Raw genomic sequence first — 20095 nt, 5'->3', positions numbered from 1 at the left:
CAAAGAACTCAAAAGAAGATATACTTTATTAACTTTTTATGAATAAAAACTATTATATGGTATATTAATATGTTGAAAGGATACTGTGTCCAAATTAATGGATAATTCAAGAACTGAAGTTAAACCATACCTCCATAACAAATGGTTGATATTAATAGGTGGCGCTAAATGTATTTCACATGCAACTATCACAAGCTTATCTTATGATTGGTTGAAAGTTTTGTGCAGTGCTTTGGTAGGCAAATAGTTCACAAAAGGCCCAACGAAAAGTATCGACAGTTGTAACGACGTTCCGAACGGAATAGGAAGGTTATAAGATCTGAGAGGTCTATTGTACACAAAGGTTCAATGTTGGCTGTTGGGTTAGTAGGAGAATAAAATGAGGGATTTGCCTTCGGATTAGAAGACATGTTATCTCATCACGTGATAATGTAATCATATTTACATGAGAAGATCTCATTTCACTGCTGGTACTGGTAGCGTACTCTCTTTTCTCTTATAAAGTATGAATTACTTTGAAAACATGCAGCCGATTCTCATGGCTTTATAAGTCAAAACTGGTAAAGGTGAGTAGGCTACCCGTAAAGCAGTTAAAACTACTAATGTGTGTTATAATTTCATAACATGTGTTACATTAATGACCAGTTGCTACTGAGAAGGACTGAGAAGGACTGAACATAATCCTATGCATACAGATTGACTGGACTAAAGGCTTCGCAAATAACTTTGTTCACATTTTAACAGAAAGTGGATGATACTTTACTGCAAAACGCTTAAAGTCTGTAATTTGAACCATCTTTACAAAGTACACTGACTAGTCAAACATAGGTAACGTTGTTTAGACTCCTAACCAGTCATTAGTTTAAACAGCCCTTTAGTAATGAATTCGTCTGTCAGGATTTTTGCAAAGTAGCATCTGCTGACAGGTCTAACATGTGATGTGTTACGGTGTTATAACACATGACTTCAGTTTATACTGATCATGATTATAACGGTTGTCTCTTATTCACAGTACAAACTGATCAAGCCATGTACATTGGATGGATCACATGTTGGCAGAGAAACAACACCGACAATAAAATTAATATTTTGCATAAGAAACATTGAATAAGTCTTAATATTTATCAAGTCATGTAAAAGTTCAACTGATAGGCCTACCAAAATTAGGTTGATTTACTTATTTAGTAAACATTGTAGTATTATGTTAAAACTAAGTTTCCCTCCTTGTAAAAATTTTTCGCTCACGGCAAAAGAAATCTTAATCGCAGTCAGATACCCTTAAAGCCGCGAAGGACTTGAAAATCTTTATTGTATTTTTACACTAAACACACGGTCAGTTTGCGGGCGTTTCTTCATCCAAGCATCGATTTGGGGCAATGATTTCATCCTTTCTATGAATGCCTTCAGTTTTGGTTCCTTAACTTCCAGGTAATAGTCAGTATTCCTGTCAGCTAACAAGTCACCGGTCGTCACAAATACAATTATGTCTGCTAGAGAAATCTGCCAACAATAAATAAATACAGAACAAAAATAAAAACAAAAGTGAAATCAAATAGAAAATGAGTTTTTGTTTCAGATTTTTTCCTAAATTCTGTTTATTTATGAAGCCCTTCATGAAAGGAGTATCCCGGTGGCATATACTGATGATGTGAACCTTATGCTTTATTTGATATATCATCGCTTGCAGGTTTTGTGCGTTATTACATATATAGAAACTATGTTGGCTTGTTGATAGTTTTATGTAATATGTTTCTGGCGACAGCAGAGCTGGTAGAACTAATACATAATTTGAGTTGAAGCTATAAATAGGCTACCAGTGCGTTTATTTAAAATGGACAAAACATATTTCCACTCCAAAGAAGTTTTGTTTTTTTCAGTGTGATAATTATTGTTTTGACGTCATAGTAAATTTCAGATGTAATAAATTTCAAGGTTTAACACGGAAGGCAATATGATTTATAAAAAAGTAAAAAGTAAAAAAAAATGAAGAAAATTTATATTTGTCATGGTGATATCACCATTTCTGTCTCCCTTTCGTTTTCTTGTCTCAGATTGTTTAAGCTCACCTTTAACCGTTTTGACGAAGGTTTATGACCTTTTGAACTTATTTTATATTTTGCAATATTACTTGAGATACTGCAGTGTATTTAAATGAGCGTGAACAGTTTTACTTTACCTTTGACCCGACGAAATATCCATCACCACCATCATTAGCTGTTAATAACTTCTCTAAGAATTTATAACACTGAGGTCCTTCAACTTCAAAGAATTCTTTCTTGTAACGAGCCTGAATATTGATATAAAACTCGTTATAGACTCTGAAATGTGACGTATGCATTTACACCATAAAGTACAACTTCCATGTTTAATATTGTTATCAGGTAATTAAACATCATGGCAAATATTCATATTATTAAAAGTTTTGGGAAAGTCCTTTCTGGCGCTTCATAGCCTAACAGACAGAGAGCTACAAGAAAGTGTGGTCACTTAATTTTTTTGACCATGACGTAACTCTGGAAAGTGCGCTGCTTTTGGTAAGTGGGGAGGGGGTGCATTGGGAAGGGGGGGGGGGGTGGGGGTTGGTGAGGGGATTGTCTGCATGTTGAACTGCAACATGTTGAGTATACATTTGGAGTGTTTTAATGACAACCCTATAACAGTGGAAAGTTTGAAATTAGCGAGTTTGTGGTAGCTAGGATATAGCAAATATAATAATATCTATTATAAACAAATTTTGCACCTTTAATTCGTCTGTTTCAGCGTAAAATACTTTTGTTAATGGTTTGTAAAGATCCTGTATGACTTCACTGACCACGTCAATTTCTGCTTTCTCGAAGTCGTTTTTCCCGTATAAATCTAGTTGAGAGCCAAAAAAACGACATTTTTTTTTGTATCAGAATGTCAGAACTCAGTAGACATAATTCTCTTTTAGTTTTAGCGGTGGTTCTATTATCAGGGCTCAGACTTTTTAAATGACAAGCTATAGTGTTGGAAAAGTGAGTTCGCTGTTACACTAAAGGATTCAGAATAAGTCCTTTTGAAGATGTTTTGATCCACCAAGTTATTGCCAGGCATTGAATTTGAACACTTGATATGTTGATTTGATAAAATGCTTTGAGAGTAGAAGTAACATGCTCTATTGAGCTTGCGAATAAGGAATAATTATTTAATTTCTAGTCTACCTACGGCCTTTCATAATAAATAATCCAGTAAACTTCATGAGATGGGAAAAAATAAAGTGGAAAATAATAATGACCTTTTTTCTGACTTATGCCTAACATTTTTTTAAGACCTGAAAATAAATGCGATGGTTTTGTGTATAGGAGTGGTTATAGTTCTATAGAACTATAACCACATATCACCATAGCAACATAGCACCATAGCAACATAGCACCATAACACCATAGCACCATAGCACCGACGAGTTGGACAACACCGACTTCGGTAACTTCTATTGTTGACAAATTGCAACGGCATCGACAATTATTCAGTTTATATCATGACTCATTTTACATCATTCATATCATTTAAATCATTTTATAATTCACTTAGTGATGATTACTGACATCCCTGGTTCAGGGTATCTCTCTATTGTGTACTAACCGAACCTCCTGGCAAGAAAACGGTGTATCGCCATGCTCTGCGGTATATCTTTTCCGTCAACATTTAAGACAGGCAGTTTACCAAGTGGGGTCGCTATGAAAGAGTAAAATAAGAGAGCGAGAGAGAGCGTGTGGAGAGAGAATAAAGTACTGTTTAAAACTATTTATATAACGTTTATACTATAACGTTTATTACTGTTTATATAACGATACAAGTGGCAAGAAAAATCCCCTCCTGACACCAATTCATCCCGACTGATGATCAGAGTGAGATAATGGCCCGCTCCCCCCTCCATTTGCGCACGCCGATGGTGTAACTATCGCGAGTGTGGTGTGTTAGGGTTATGGAATTAGGTTTCCAGATATGTTTAAGCTTTCTTTATTAAAAAATGCCACCACCAGATTTGAACCTACAGAATACAGACTAACACAACATTTCTACTTCTTGACTTCTGGCGTCTCAATTATGATAGAACCACCTCGAAGAATTACATTTAGTTACAATAAATACAGTCTCATATACAGCACCGTATTAAACAGATGCCCCCCCCCCTCCCCCAATACTTGGTTTAACAAAGTAATATCATTGCTATAGCCTTTTCATCTATAACTACAAACTACAGGAATGCACCAAAATAAGACAGAACTACAAAATAAAAAGTGTATATAAAATAAATAATATACTGAAAGCAACACTATAGCGCGGCGTAATGACATAGTAGTTAGCTGGATTCTCGTAATCACATTTAACAGTAATCTCGACGAGATTGTCTTTCCTTTTCGACGAACAACATGAGAGCATTTGTTATGACCCGAAAACCAGATTTGCATAATGTCTAAATGCCAATCAAGTTGCAGCACATAATTACTAGCCTACGTACCTGGCTTCAAATTCTTCCATTCATGTTGTTGAACCCTTATATCTTCGTATTCCTGCTCGGCTACGGCGAAAATATATCGAGAGGTTTCGCCCGCCCCTCTGAAATCGAAGTAAGTCAGTTTATATGTCGACATGTTTATTGCCAGTGGTATAGTTCTGCGCAACACAGCTTGTTCAGTGTATACTACATAGACTTGATGTCACCTTCCCATTGGCACGATTGTACAGCTAGCACGCACGTTCTTTGGTAATCTATTGACACATTATAAGCATTGCCTTGCTGTGATTCAAAGGACAAAGGTTACCACTCATATTGCACGTAACCACTATTTGGCCAGATTATTACTTCATTTCTGCTACCGCTATTAAAAAAAAAAAGAGAAAAAAACCTGGCATGGTCATGATTCGGATCATTGAAGGTGCCATAGGAACGGTTTCAACAATCCAATGAGGGGTAGCCTACCGTTTATTTATTGAGAACCACCATTAGGAGAAAAAGGGAATATTCCAGAGGAACTTGTACACCATCGACGGATGAAGGAAGAACATATTCGAAGCATCATGGGAAATGTGAACTTTCCATCCAATTCTTATGGGATGTTTTCGAGTAGTGAACTTGAAACAAACAGGTATGGTGTCATAGAAACACACTACAAGCTCACAAATTTGTTTTATGTTTTCCTTCAAAACTTGAATTACTTTTAATAATTTAATAAAAAAATTCTACCGTAAACAAATTATGATGCATCTCAGTCATTGGTAGATATAGCTTGAAGTTCACATCTCCTTAGGTAAAAGTTGCAATCCAAGGTAAAAAAAAAACAATAAAGTGAAAAACATTTGAGGGCACTGACTCGGCACCACAGTTTGCCTTCGGTGACCGAAGGCAACACCTTACTCTCTGGTATCAAGATGTCCCTCGATAAACGGGATAGGACCAGACTCTTGGCGACAAAGTTTCGGTCTGGTACCATCCTTACTACATGACTTTCAAAACGTACGTGTGTAACTATGACATCATACCTGTTTGCTTCAAGTCTACTCGGTATGGTTCAGAAACTGACGATTTCAATTTATCAATGTCTCGAGAACACCATATAGGAATTGGGTGTAAACATTTCACCAGGGTACTACTTGAAATTGTGTTCTTCTTTCGTCAGTCAAAAGTATATATTGTGGTCAAGTGGTTAAGGCAGTGGACTTTTGATCTAAGGATTACAGGTTCGAGTCCTGGCCAGATCATTGCGTTCTGTCCTTGGGCAAGGCACTTTATCTCCATTTGCCTCTCTTCACCCAGGTGTATAATTTGGGACTTGCGAGGTAACTTGTAAATATAGTTGCGTGCGCCTGTTTGTGGCTGCACCCTATGGGAAGTCCCCCAGGGGACACGTGGTTGTGGTGCACTGTGATGCCCCAGGAGAGATTGATTGAATTGTGCACACTTTGATGTGTAGGTGTGACAAGATACCAATGACCAGGGTTAAGTTGTGAAGTCGTGTGAGAGGGCCTTGTCCTTGAAAAATGACTGTAAAAAAACCTAAACTAAAAAAAAAACAACAGCAATTGGGAAATTAGATAGAGTAAGATATTGAATCTAGATAGATTGATCTAGTCTAAGGTGGCGCTGTTTAACTAAAATTTAACTTGTGCTTACAGCCTAAGCTACAATCTATAAGCTATCCTAATAATATTCTAATCTCGGAGCTACATTTTATCATGCTACAGTCAAATTCTATCTTCTCAATCCTCCTAAATTATTTCAATGTGCCTAATCATTTCAGTATGCCATTCTGCTCCTCCCCCCCAAAAAAGGGTTATTTCCGCTGAAAAAACGTTGTTTTCCGCTGACAAATTGTGTGTGCGGAAAGCACCGTTTTGTTTCAGCGGAAAGTACCGTGTGCGGAGAATAACGGTTGTTGGTAGTGTGAAAGCTTTTTAGTCACTTCGCCCAACAATCATTTCGCCCAACTGCCATTTCGCCCAACCAGCCTGGTCATTTCGCCCAACCAGCCTGGTCATTTCGCCCAACCAGCATGGTCATTTCGCCCAACCGTCTTGGTCATTTCGCCCAACCAGCATGGTCATTTCGCCCAACCGTGTTGGTCATTTCGCCCAACCTTATTTTTACTAATACTCAGTCAGAATAATATTACTTTTTCTATTCCACTAGTTCAATTTGATTTATTTTGGGTTAGGTTACTTCGTAATAGGTAAATAAAGTGAGGTCCGCTCAATATCGATCGGAGTCTGAGCAGTTATTTCGGGTATAATGAGAGGATTACACTACTTTAGGCGTTTACGCATACAATGGAAGTTATATTATTATACAAACAAAGGGGAAAAGTGGAACCAATCAAACCTAACCCCTAAAACACTGATCCATCCTCAAGGTTCCTTAATATTCGGTATGTATCCTGTAACGTTAAAAAGTCCCGAACGTTTCCTTACTAAAGTTATACAAAGTAAAGGACTTCAAGTTTCCTTAATATTCCTTAATATTCGAACGTTTACTATCAAACCTAACCCCTAACACACTGATCGATCCTCAAGTTTCCTTAATATTCGGTTCTTATCCTGTAACGTAAACAATTCATATTTAATCAAGGTTGGGCGAAATGACCAGGCTGGTTGGGCGAAATGACCAGGCTGGTTGGGCGAAATGACCAGGCTGGTTGGGCGAAATGACCAGGCTGGTTGGGCGAAATGACCAGGCTGGTTGGGCGAAATGGTAAGGTTGGGCGAAATGGCAGTTGGGCGAAATGGTTGTTGGGCGAAGTGTCCTGCTTCCGTGTGAAACAGATAGTAGAGAGAATCGCAATTAGACCCCCACTGCAATTATGACATAACAATTAGAGGTTTATCAACATCATCTGAGAGGGTCTGCGATTGTTTTCCCTCTCTCTTTCCCCTCCCCCTCCCCTCCCCCTCCCATAAATATGTGGCGAACCTTATTGTGTGCATCATTTGCTTTTATGAAACTCAATCAATACCAATGCCCAAACAATCTTTCCTTCTTGTGCTTGTCATGTATACGTAGTACCAATTAAGAGGGCCGAAATAAAATAGACCCCCCCCCCCCAAAAAAAGGAGAAATGACTATGAAAATAAACTACATAAATCTGTCTATACATGTTGTTTCATATCTTGTTTTATTCATACTACAGGACTTTCAACATAAAAGAGAAATCTGCAAATAACAAATTTGCTTTTGCATATTGAAGAAATGTTTCATTACACATTTATTTACTTTCTAAAAGGAAAAAAGAAGAAAAAACCAGTTTAAAAAAAAGAAGAGGATATTGTAAGGAATTACATCACCGTTTTATTATCACAAACACATGTGTTTCATTTGGCGTTCCATAAACCCATGGAGTCCCAATTCAACTATATTACCTTATTGTATTATCTCTATTTGTTAATGCATTTATGTCTCTTATAACTCCTTCGAGGATACATAGAGAATATAAACTGAAAATGAAACTGAAAATGAACTGAAACTAAACGAGTGTAAGAATATTATCAGTGCAGTCGGCACCCCAACCAGGGGACGGGGCTACAGCCACGGGGCCCTGGGTCATTTTGAAGGTCCCGGGGAAATTAACCAGGTGCGTATCCAGGGGGGGCGTTGGGGGCGCGCGCCCCCCGGGTAAGGAAAAGAGGAGAGAAAAAAAAAGAGAAGAAAAAAGGGAAAAGGAGGGAAAAAAGAAAAGGAGGAGAGGAAGGAAGGGAAAAGAAAAAGAAAAAAGAGAGAAAAAGGAGAAAAGGATGGAGTAGAAGATAGCCAAGACCTCGGGAAGAGAAAGATCCCTATTATATACACAGGGTAGCCAGTGACAGATCAAGGATTACGGAGGGGATGTGCGCCTCACCCTATCCCTTACCCCGACAACTCCATTTTTGACGTTTCCGTTTTTCCTCTCTCACTATTGTACTTGAACTCGACCGAGTCGTCGGGGAACATAACGCATTTCGGGAAGGGGGCGACCGCCCCCCCCCGAGCAAATTTTCTTTATGACATCGCTAGTAATTTCAAAATAGACAATGCTTAGATGCAACTTACAAGGCCTGGGAAGTGTCATTTCCAGCGATCTGGGAGGCATTTTCGGCCAAAATTTATCTTGTACGCTTCGCGCCAACTCATGGTGGCGCTTCGCTTAGATAGTTTGCCTACAGGCTTCGCCCTCCCTTGGCAATTACTCGCTACACGCCTGTTCGAATTTGTAAAGCAAAGAGCAGATATAACATCATATCAATGAGCATTGAAATGCATGTTCCACGATGTACAGCCTCAAAAACTGTCAATGTGTGTAGTCAAAGGCGTAGGAGCCAGATTGGATTTGGGGGCTGTAATGACTTGCCCGAAAAAAAAGCCAAAATTTTTCGCGCGCAAAGCGCGCATTCAACATGTCGATGCCAATATCATATAGGCAAGATCGGTCATTACATCAAATGGCATCGTCTACCGCACGGTCCGTCAAAGTTGCACAGTTTACCGCCGGATGCTAATGTAAACAACCAAATGTCTTATGTAGATGGAGAAAAAGCATACAGATCCATTTATGTCAAAACTCTCTTTTACAGTAGTAATGTCGGCCAAGCTTACAACTTTATTTCAATTACCAAGGAGATCATTTTAAGCTATTCATTGCTATTTATTTTTCTTTCAGTAGGTGCCCGAAAAAAATGGTTGCGGGGGGGGGGGGGGGCTGCAGCCCCCGCCTCCTACGGGACCTACGCCTATGAGTGAAGTGTTCGGTTTCGATATACCTGATATCGGAAATATCTCCTATTTTTCTGTTCCTTCAACCAAGTTTTGTAAAAGCCATTATAAGAGGTTGCAATATTTCTACACCAAGAAATTAACTATGTCGGAATTTTCCAAAATTTCCTCATCAACATTCTTCATCATACTTTCCTCTACTAATTCAATTTTGACCTGTCTGTTAGGGGTTCAAGGAGGTTTTTCTATATTGGTTGTCGATAGATTGAATTTTGTGCAACATTATGGGTAAGTTTTCAAGTGATTTTATTCACGAGAAAAGTGAATTTTCAAATTCTCAACAAGTAATGGGCTTAAAACCTTGAAAAGTGGGGCTTTCGGATATTGTGGGCCGTGATGTAGAATAACCTACAAAAGCAATCATCCATAGGACATGCAATGAGGTCGAACATGATGTGTGACTGGTGACAATCTTCAAAAAGGTTATGGATGGAAAAAACTTTTGGGAAATACTTGGTTCTCAGGCAAAAGTGTACGCTCATTTTCAAGCCCGAGAAGTGCCATTTCCGGTGATCTTGGGGGTATCAAAACCAGAAATTTTCTTGTACGCTCCGCGCCAACCGATGGTGGCGCTCCGCTTAGATAGTAATTCGCGCCCCCGGGTTAGAAAATCCTGGATACGCGCCTGTTAACAATACAGTCATAGTATACCATCTATATGAAAAATGAAGACTTCAAAACGTGACCTCGGTGACAAACTTGACCACAGGGCCAGCGTTGGCTCTCGAAACCCCCCTTTTATAACTCTGTCTTCGGTCTGGTTTGTAACCAAGTATTAATTTGAGGAATCGCTCTTATCCTTTCAATTAACGCCTTCAGTTTTGGTTCCTTATGGTCCAGGTAATAGTCTCTGCTCTTGTCAGCAAGTGCGTCACCGACGGCTGCGAACACAACGATATCTGCTAGTGAGACCTATATAGAAACAGAGTGACAATCAGTGTGTTTAATGATATTACAATGAATTATGTCCGTTTTTGCAAAGGTTACAGCAGAGAGAAAAAGAAGAACATTTAATATTTAAAGAGTTACAATTTGTGTTATACGGAATGCACAGAGGGTCCAATCTTTGTCGGATACCTTGGAGGTAACCCCCTTCAAATCAGGTTCACATGTCCCACTGTTTCACGGAGTATTTACCCCAGACTTGACCCACTTCTATAACGCCCTCGAGAGGGGGTTAGATTGGGAAGGCTGAGTAGGAGGGGGCGGGGGCGGAGGCGGGGGGGGGAGTGGTAAGGACATCGGAATAACTTTGACTTACCTTTGACCCAACGAAGAACCCATCACCGCCGTTATTAGCTTTCAATAGCTTCTCCAAGAATCCACAATATTTAGGTCCTTGAACGTCTACAAATTCTTTCTTGTAGCGAGCCTGATATAATGGCGATATAACATTAAAATATGTGTCAAATTGTGCATAGGCGGAACGGAGAAAATCGTTACATAATGGCGTACTTTAGTAATATAGTTTAAATAAAAATGATGACGTGTCGTTAGTTAAAGGCCTGCCTTATGAAACATAATGATTCGGGATATAGGAAGTCTGTAACGTATATATCCTTTATCCCGAATCCCAGGAATCCCTTTAATTATATCTTCCTTCTATGCTTCGCATACATATTAACAATAACAATGACACATAACTTATAAGGTGATTAAATTAGTTTATTAAGTAATGCAGTAACAAAAAAAAAAATATTTGCAATGAAAGAAATGAAATGAGTATCAAAAACTTTTGTTAATTGTATTTATTTTCATAAAACAATTCACGAAAATACGATCATGTTACATGCAAGTTAAAATAAAATTCATCCTTTGTTTGCAATTTCAACGATAAAAGGATAAAGAAAAAAGACTTAAAAAACACGAATAAAGATAAGGGAATGTGCCACTTCAATACTTGGTGCATAAAAATGAATGATAAACAAATATATTCTAATATAACTATTTCTTATGACCTCGATACCTCAATAAAAATTCATCAGGGAATCAATTCAATCGCTGATCTAAGAAATGATTGAAAACGCGACAACTGAAAGAACAATGATATCCATTGTAATCTTTCGTATTTTTCTTACGTATTTGAAATTGACGCATAATCAGAACTATATAACTTTGAAAGTCACAGATGCCTTTCCAGTTTTGATCAAAATAAACTGATTTTGTTTATTTAAATTTTATAAAAAAAAGTCACCCAAGAGTATTTTCAGACAGATACGACGTTTGATGATAGCCATAAAATGACTAAAAAGCATAACAAGGCTTACCTTTAGTTCGTCCGTGTCAGCGTAAAACATTTTCCTAACTGGATAAAAGAGATCCTGCACGACTTCAAGAACTGCGTCAATTTCAGCCTTCTCCCAGTCGTTTTCTCCATATAAATCTGACCATAGCAAAAAAATTGACTGATTGATTGATTGATTTGTATGGGATGGTATCAGGAAGCTTCGCGATGCCAAGGGGCATATAACTGTTGCTCTTTATGGATAACGCTAATAAATGGCATTGGCTCTGCATGTTATTCTGTGGTACAGTTGTATCCATCAGGCATCAACTACGCGATTTCGTCTCTGGTTTGATCAAATTTCTCCAGAATGGGACTCACATATTTGTGCTTGAAATTGTAAATGTATTGAGTAAAACGCTTGAAGGAAGAAATAAGTTCCCTAACTTCCTGCATGAGTACCATATGGACTTTATGTACACTAATCTTAATGTGATTTTAATTTTATACCTAAAAGGTAACCTTTCAAGCTAAGAGTAATTAACAATGTGCTCAATATCGTTTACGAATACACACATTTGAACATAGGCGTAGGAGCCCAATTTGATTTCTTTTTTTTTTTGGGGGGGGGGAGGGGGGGGGGGCGGTAACGACTTGTGTACTTCGGTGTACTTACTGAACGTTCTGGCAAGGAAACGATTTATTGCCAAGCTCTGTGGTAAAACTTTACCATCGACATTAAGGATCGGCAGTTGACCAAGCGGCGTCTCTTGCAAGTAGAAGAAAAGAAAGACAGAAACAAAATATTATTGATTTTAGATGCTACTGAACCAAGAACCAAACTGAACCAAGAATGATCTTTTCTCAGGAAATGATATTTTTACACCAGGGTTTCCCTAACTTTATACCCCCACGAACCCCCTGTGGATGTCAGAGTTATCCACGAAGCCCCAACTTTCGAGACACGATCTGAGTCATTTTTATACTATAATACGCATAACAGTGCTTCGTAAAAGATCAAGTTTCACATGCACGGTACGGTACTACTATGGCAACATATGCGTATGGAACGCGAAAAGAGTTGGCGATAGGTACGACTTTTGTACATTTCTAAATTATATGATATATCAGATTTTAGTCAACAAAACGTACTAGTTTTGACTTTCAGAAACGTCTCACGAACCCCCTGGGATGGACTCACGCACTCCCCGGGGGTTCATGCACCCCAGTTAGGGAACCCCTGTTTTACACCATAGTTAGTTGGTTAACTCCCTGTCCGTGAGAATCTCAGACAGGAAGTCTGCTTAAAAACAATATTAACGACAAGACAAACTTTAAGTTGACTTACTACAGTACTTGATGAGCTATATGTGCAGCCGCTTCCCTGGCATTTGATATGGGGGGTGGGGGGTCGGGGGTGGTGGAGGCAAGGGGGAAGAATTCAAAAGGAGGGCAACATTTTGGGTGGGCGCAGAATGCGGGTAATGTAAGAAGGCTTTTGCGCGAAGGGACGCAGGCGTAGAACTCAACGGGCTGATAATGAAATATTTCCTGTTCACGAGTGGAAGCTTGCAGTCCGTCGCATCCGATTTCGGTCTGTTCAGTATAATTTTTATATTCGCGGCTACCATACTACGTACGGCATATGAAATGACTATGTTATTTAGGTGTATATGAGCCTGGTATACATTTCTGCAATTGTAAATAGCGCCCTTCTATGAAGACTCTACACAATATGTTGTATATATAATATCATATAGTATGAGTTGCCGCTCAACTCAAGGTGAACTACCAAATTCAAAAGGTGTCAAAAGGTCAACCAGGTGCAAGCTATTACGCCGCTGCATGGATAGTTGACACAGTTCAATCATGCAAAACATGCGCATAAATGGCATGTGTGTGATATAGTTAACTGTGAGAGGTGGAAACGATTCCGGGAAGAAATTCTGATCCGCCATTAATCAGCAAAGACGGTAAATAACCACTGATCGCTTCTCGACCTTTTAGCTAAGATCATTGTAGTATATGTTCACTTAGGAGAATTGTTATACACATCTGGCAATGATCACACAGTCTCGATGCAAAGGGATTATAGTGTTGAGCTGAGCGGATTAGTCGTTCGGTTTTCGTGCCCAGTTTCTTTCTTGGTGACCTTTCTTACAAAGTAATACTTATAGACTCCAATGCATAAGAATCAATAGGCTAATCTTCACCGTTTCTTTGGCAATTTCTGTGAATGTTCTACTTTCTTAAATCCTCCATACAAAAGCTCCATAAAGCACTGCTTATCGCAATGGTGTTGTATAGCCTACACTTTTGATTACTTGACTACATCAACCACGGACACAATGCACCAATACGTGCCTACTATAAGTACATCATAAGCGAGGGACATGCATCAGATTGTTCCACTTACCTGGCTTGAGTTTCTCCCACTCACTGCGCTCAACTCGTATGTCTTCATACTCCTGCTCGACTAAGGCAAATATAAGCCGAGATACCTCAGCTGCACCACGGCTATTGAAGTAAGTGAGTTTGTACGTCGGCATCTTGTCAGTCTGTCACAGTCGGTAAACTTATCGTGAATGACGAAAGCATTGCTTAAAATAATACCGGTTTGACCCGAATTTTGCCTTGTCACGGTGTTTGTATGCTTTTTTGTATTAAGCTCTATAATTTTGTTTATATGATATAGCCTAAGTGTACAGATATGGATTCAAAGGGCAAAGTTTGCTGCTCACTTTGAATCAACATAAACGTAGGCTACAATATTGATCCAGGTTACACTAATACATAGGCATACGGTTGAGTTTATGAGATCGCAGTAGACGACTGTCTGAACTTCAATTCCACAGATGAAAAACTGGAAATATATACACAACTCGCAGGCGTGGGTCTGTGGTGGCTTACACCACCTTTTTCAAGCCCACACCAAAACATTACAGGTGGCTAATATGTTAGCACAACCTTGCGCGTAGAGACTTAATTTAAACGGGCCAAATAAATGTGCCTCGGACTACACCTTTCACTTCAAATTGTTTTCTAAGTACCTCCAGCCCTACCCCACTTTGAAGTCCTTGTCAACGACCGCAGGTTTACACCCTCTCCTATCTACAAATCTTGGATCCGCCCCCGCCTGGATCCGCCTGGATCCGCCCGAGAAACATAATTTCGACCATTAATAATGGTTTAAACCTTATCCTTGACATCAGATCTGAATAAATGTATTTAGAGTAAATTGTACTCAAACTGGGATCATGTGACATTAATACTGTACAGTTAGCTTAATATGTAATACAACTTAGGTCAGAAGTTGTGGTTTATCTGTTCACCTACAGGGTATATATATACCAAGAAACAAACGACCAGTGGGTATCTGTTTGGTTTTAGATCGGGAGGGGGGGGGGGGGGTAGCCAGGGTGTTCGTGCTAGAACGGGATGATCCTACTTTAACCATTTATGTTTTCATGAGACTTTTACATTATTGTTCCTTACAAGTGTAATACTGTAAATTATTTCAGTCAGTGGTTTTGTTTTGAATTGCCACCCTCTAATTAATGCACGAGTAAGGGAATTTGCAATTAAAATTGTATGCACGTTGAGAAAAAGGCATGAAGAAATTAAAAAGCAAAGAACAGAACCCAATTCAACATCTTCTTTCAACTTCGTTGTATTGTTATCTATTTCTGTTCAGTAAGATTCACCTATAGTACAATCACGATTGCAAACTCACCTCCACTACGGTTGTAAAGTTGTAAAAGTCATGTGAGGTTGCCTTGGCCTCAAACAATACTGTAAACCAGTGGCGTAGGAAGGTACTTTTGAGTGGGGGGGGGGCTGGAGACTGACGGACGGCCTGGGGGAGGGGTCTAAGGGAAGTTATTTTGCATTTCCAGGTGGCCTCAGATGCAATTTGGTGCAATATAGCACAATTCAACACCCACTCCGTTTTGTAAATAATTTTACATTTTCACCTGCAGGCCTTAGATGCAATTTGGTGCTCCAAATGAGATTTTTTTCTCCAAATTTGGAAATGAAAAAGGGGTTTTCTGACTTGCGAAGGGGGGGGGGGAGGCGGAATGATATTCCGCCCCTTCCAATTTTTCACTGGGCGGGGTCTAGCGTCCTCAGCCCCTCGGTTCCTACGCCCTTGCTGTAAACCTGTTTGTTTGATGGTTTCGATTGTTCGAAATTTTGATCATCCGTTTAGAGTTGTGACAGCGGCGTAACGATGAGTCTGCGGTCCCTGGGTCCAGGGAAGGAAGGGCCCCCTGGCTGCTGCGGAGAATCAACCGATGTGCACAGGGCACATCACTAGCACGGAGGGGGCCCTGGAAGCTCTGGGGTTCTACAAGCTCTCTGGTGCAATCTAAGCCGTATATGGAACATTTCGTGGTGATTTTATCGACTGAGATTTTGGGGAAAATCTGCGTTCATAGACACAATTTTGGTTAGCCTTGTCTGTCATGTTGGGAACATGAAAAAAATGTGTTGCAAATCTAGAATACATTAAGAGATTGAAAGGACAATTAGACCAAATGACCAATTAACATAAACATGTATATTTCCACCCGTGGCAAAATATCAGCAAAACGGTGGAAAATATGCCAAATTCGATTTACTGTCTGATACGGAAACATACAAATCCACACACAAATCTTAGGCATCGGCGATTTGGCCGATAGCTGAGGAAAGCATCAGCCAAAGGGGTGCAAAATATGCCAAATTTGTGTCATTTGGCCAGTTATCGGCCAATATCATGTGGCAACCCTGACCGAGAGCGAGTTCATTGAAATTAGAGGCGCTATTTCGCTATAATATGTACCAGCGTAGCCTATCAAGCTCCAGTGTGTACCTCAGGCTCTTGAGTCAGTTGTGCGGAAAGAAGGATACGAGATTTGTAGTTGCAGGGGCATATGATTTATGAAGAACGTATTCACGCACAGAAAAATATGTCCATTGTCTCGTTTAAAGTTTCTTTTCCAACGAAAACATTTGAGCTTCTCATTCAACATCTCTTACGTAGTTTTCACTTATCGGTTATTAAAAGCCTCATAAGTGAGAGATATTGAGTTCATTAATTTCCTTTTTGTAAGCCGTTACTAAAATACCCACGTATTCCAAGTTTTCAAAGTTCTAAAGCGTAAAACAATCATATATTGAGTGGTTAAAGGTACAAAGAGTCAACAAATGCGACCCCTTGAACATTAAGAGATAATTCAAAGTCAAGTTCGTGCAGAATTCTGTTTGGAACGCAGTCAGTGGAAAATCCATTCATTTAACGTTCTAGGTTCAGGAACTTATAGAGGTCTTGTATATATAGACTCACACATATCATTAACTCAACTAGTCAATTGAGGAGTCGAATGATCCAGAGAAATAATTGATGAACACTCCTCGTTGTTCTTGTGAAACTAAAGCTGTTGCTTACCCGCAAACATATAGATACTTGAAATGTACATAATTATATGCCAACAAATATCTTGACGCAGACGCTAAGATGCATGTGTGTATGTATGTATGTATGTATGTATATATATGTATTTAAGATCCTCCTGCAAGCAGGAACTCGCGAAGAAGACTCATTGGCTTATCAAAGCCGCAAAGTCTCTTACATTCATATTTAACGTCCATGATTATGAATTGTCAATTGTCAACAACTCTGTAACTGGACGACATACATTAATCTTGGAATGACTCGAACAGGGGACCTTATATGATTGGAAGGCAACGGCGTTAGCCACTGAGCTAACACTCCATATTAAGGTACATCAGGGAATTATGATTATTACCTTAAGGGAAAGCTAGAGAATTCTAAAACCAGTACTGCAGGGGAATTGTGAGACAAGAACACTTGAACAGAAAGGAAGAAAAAAAAAGGCAAATGGTTGTGCTGCATAAATTACAGTTCACTTTTAATATCCGATTGAAGGTATATGAGTTTAGTATGCAGATTTCAACAGTTTAATACGGGCTGGAGTTAAAGTATCAAAGTTCCCGCAAACTAATTAAGCCTCAGTAATTAAGGTAAGACTTTGACCAGCAAAAAATCGAGACAACAATTTCGAAACAGATAAGGCTGAGATCAACGTCAAAGTTGGAATTAATGAGTTACATAATGTGTGCATACCTATTGACCGTTGATTAGTTTCGATTAGACTAAAAGCGATATGCCGACTAAAAGTTCTCCTTTATTCACGGATGAGATTATAGTAGGAACATCAAGGCAGTTCGTTAGGCTTGATTACGTTGCTGATGGTGGTGTAATAGAGAGAGAGAGAGAGGGGGGGGGGGGGGGATGGAGTCGGTGACTAGGTGACGTTTGTGGTATAACTCCTTGTGCTTCCATTTTGTTTCTCATGAATCCCACATTTCCTTTTGTTTCGGTTTCTTGCCAATTACCAGATCACCATAGCCGATATTCTGTTTTTTTTTAATCTCGTCTTCGACGTCATTACTCCTTGTTGTACAGTGGACATGTCACCCTTTACCAAAGCTAAAGAACTGGTTGACAAAATTGGAGAATTACCAGCTATTAAAGCATGGATTAAGAAACGACAATCTACTAACCAACAGGGAAGCACCATTTGACATCTATAAACAATTTGATTTGAGGGCTATTGGAATTTGAGGTTATTTATTTCATGCGTATTAAACCACTTCCCCACAGCATAACTCTTGGACTCTTGCATTCCAAATTTGGGGCCGTGGATCCACAGTTTGAAAAATATCATGACAAACTCTTGTGCATGGTTGCTGACTAACAACTGACATCTGTTAATGTACATTCCACTACTATAAGGTTAAAGTCTTTTAGCGGATCAAGGATTTCTCGGGATAAGGTCCCCGGAAATACCAAACTTACTACGGAAATAGCGGGACATAAGACAACGTTTTTAAGAACTTAGGGAAGACCCCTTGCATGCGAAGCGTGATGAATGTTACCACTACAGTATCATGCTTTGAGCCAAATTATGTCCCCCCAAAATATAAGAAAAATAAGAGAGAGGTCCCGTCCCTGTCCCGTCTCTGTCCCGTCCCTGCCACTGTCCCGTCCCGTCTCATCCCTGATTCCACTAGAAACGTGCATGCCTATTTACTTCTGTTACGATACTATGTGTAGAATTAAGTGAATCTCTCAATTGTGTAAACTTGCCGATCACCCAATTGTTTTCTGTTTTATATGTTTGTATTAAATTATCGATAAACCGCAATGGAAGGGTAATACCCACTTCTTGCATTAACCTGTTAACTTCAGCCTGAACTCCAACCTAAATATCTCATATATCGCTTACAAATGGAATAAAAATTTATGTCTTTATTTCTTTATAAAGAGCAAGTCTTTTATAGTGCCATACGGCCCATACCGGATTTCCAGAACGCATTTTCTATTCTTGTCTTGCCAACCAACCCGATATGTGGTAGCGGGTATAAATTAATACACGATCATACCGCTAAATATGTAAATGATTTGCAGATAATGGTAGAGATCTTACCGTGTTAGCACTGCCACTATGAAGCTATAAACCAATCATAAGCAGTTCACATAATTCCGTGTGGTCACTGCGCATTGTTATTGTACTTATTATGTTCCATATTAATATCACTTATTTCTAGGCTAGAGCCTTACGCGATAGTTAAAAGTTGCCCTACGGTACGTCGTTGGCATTTTTAAGAAGTGCATGGCAAGCTAATACACTTCATTTTAAAACCTTTACGCTGCACATTCTAAATACCAAATGCATTTCTAAAGCGCCCTACCCAGCCTGTGAACACAAAGCAGAAAAACCAAATTAAAATACAGAATACAAAAGCAAGCACATTATCCATACACTACGACATGGTGAAAATATACACACCCTAACATGCACACAAAATTCAGATGGCCAACCAAAAAGGTGAGTTTTAAGGATGGGACATGAATATTTGAAGGAACTTGGCTTCCCTGGTGTTTCGTGGGAGATCATTTCGATCATAAGCGTGGTACAGCTACCTTGAAGCTCGATTACCGGTTACTGTTCGTGTCTTTGGAATAAAGAGAAGGAGTTTGTCGTACGAGGATCTAGTAGAGTTAGTTAATGTTGCCGGAATAATGATGGTGGATTCCTATACCTCCATCTCGAGTTCCCGCACCTCTCGGAACATTGATGAAAGAGTATTCGTCGGTGGTTAATTCTCCTATAATGACAAGGTCATCTTCTTTTTAGCCAGCTTTCAGTTTCAGACCGATTTTCTGGTGTAGTAGAAACCTGGATACGGTCAGTGATATGAATAGAGATTTTAAGAAAACTCCGTCTAAATCACCACGAGTTCCACGCTTTGTAATATGTGTTCTTCCAAGTAATGAGATCCCTGGCAGGAAAAAGGTTTACTTTGAAATCTCCCCAACTGATTGGTAGGGAGAAGGATTTTATAAAGAGGAGATGCACTGGGGTCGTTGTAGCCGACTCTATAAGTGGGGGGGGGGGGGCGTGCCTCGGGATCTTGCCCCAGAATTTTGGGTCATTCTGAGGCATATTTGCTTATTATTAGGTCTATGTAAGGATCCCTAGACCAGGGGCGTAGCGAGCGGGGGGTGTGGGGGGTGTCACACCCCCCAATAATTTGGT

At 39.4% G+C, this 20095-nt stretch overlaps 1 protein-coding gene across 1 annotated transcript; it reads right to left on the bottom strand.

The window, feature by feature from the left end:
• Positions 1 to 21: 21 nt before the first annotated feature.
• On the bottom strand, positions 22 to 14222 carry LOC139969284 (uncharacterized). The gene is made up of 10 exons (XM_071974200.1): positions 13903 to 14222; positions 12163 to 12255; positions 11530 to 11645; positions 10524 to 10634; positions 10004 to 10174; positions 4484 to 4682; positions 3604 to 3696; positions 2741 to 2856; positions 2177 to 2287; positions 22 to 1500 (listed from the first exon to the last, which is right to left on the bottom strand). The coding sequence occupies exons 1-10, from the start codon at positions 14033 to 14035 to the stop codon at positions 1306 to 1308; spliced, it is 1338 nt and encodes a 445-aa protein (XP_071830301.1). The 5' UTR covers positions 14036 to 14222; the 3' UTR covers positions 22 to 1305.
• Positions 14223 to 20095: the final 5873 nt, after the last annotated feature.

This window comes from Apostichopus japonicus, chromosome 6 (assembly GCF_037975245.1).
Source record: "Apostichopus japonicus isolate 1M-3 chromosome 6, ASM3797524v1, whole genome shotgun sequence".
NCBI lineage: Eukaryota > Metazoa > Echinodermata > Holothuroidea > Aspidochirotida > Stichopodidae > Apostichopus > Apostichopus japonicus.
This window is presented reverse-complemented; position numbering and strand designations above follow the sequence as displayed.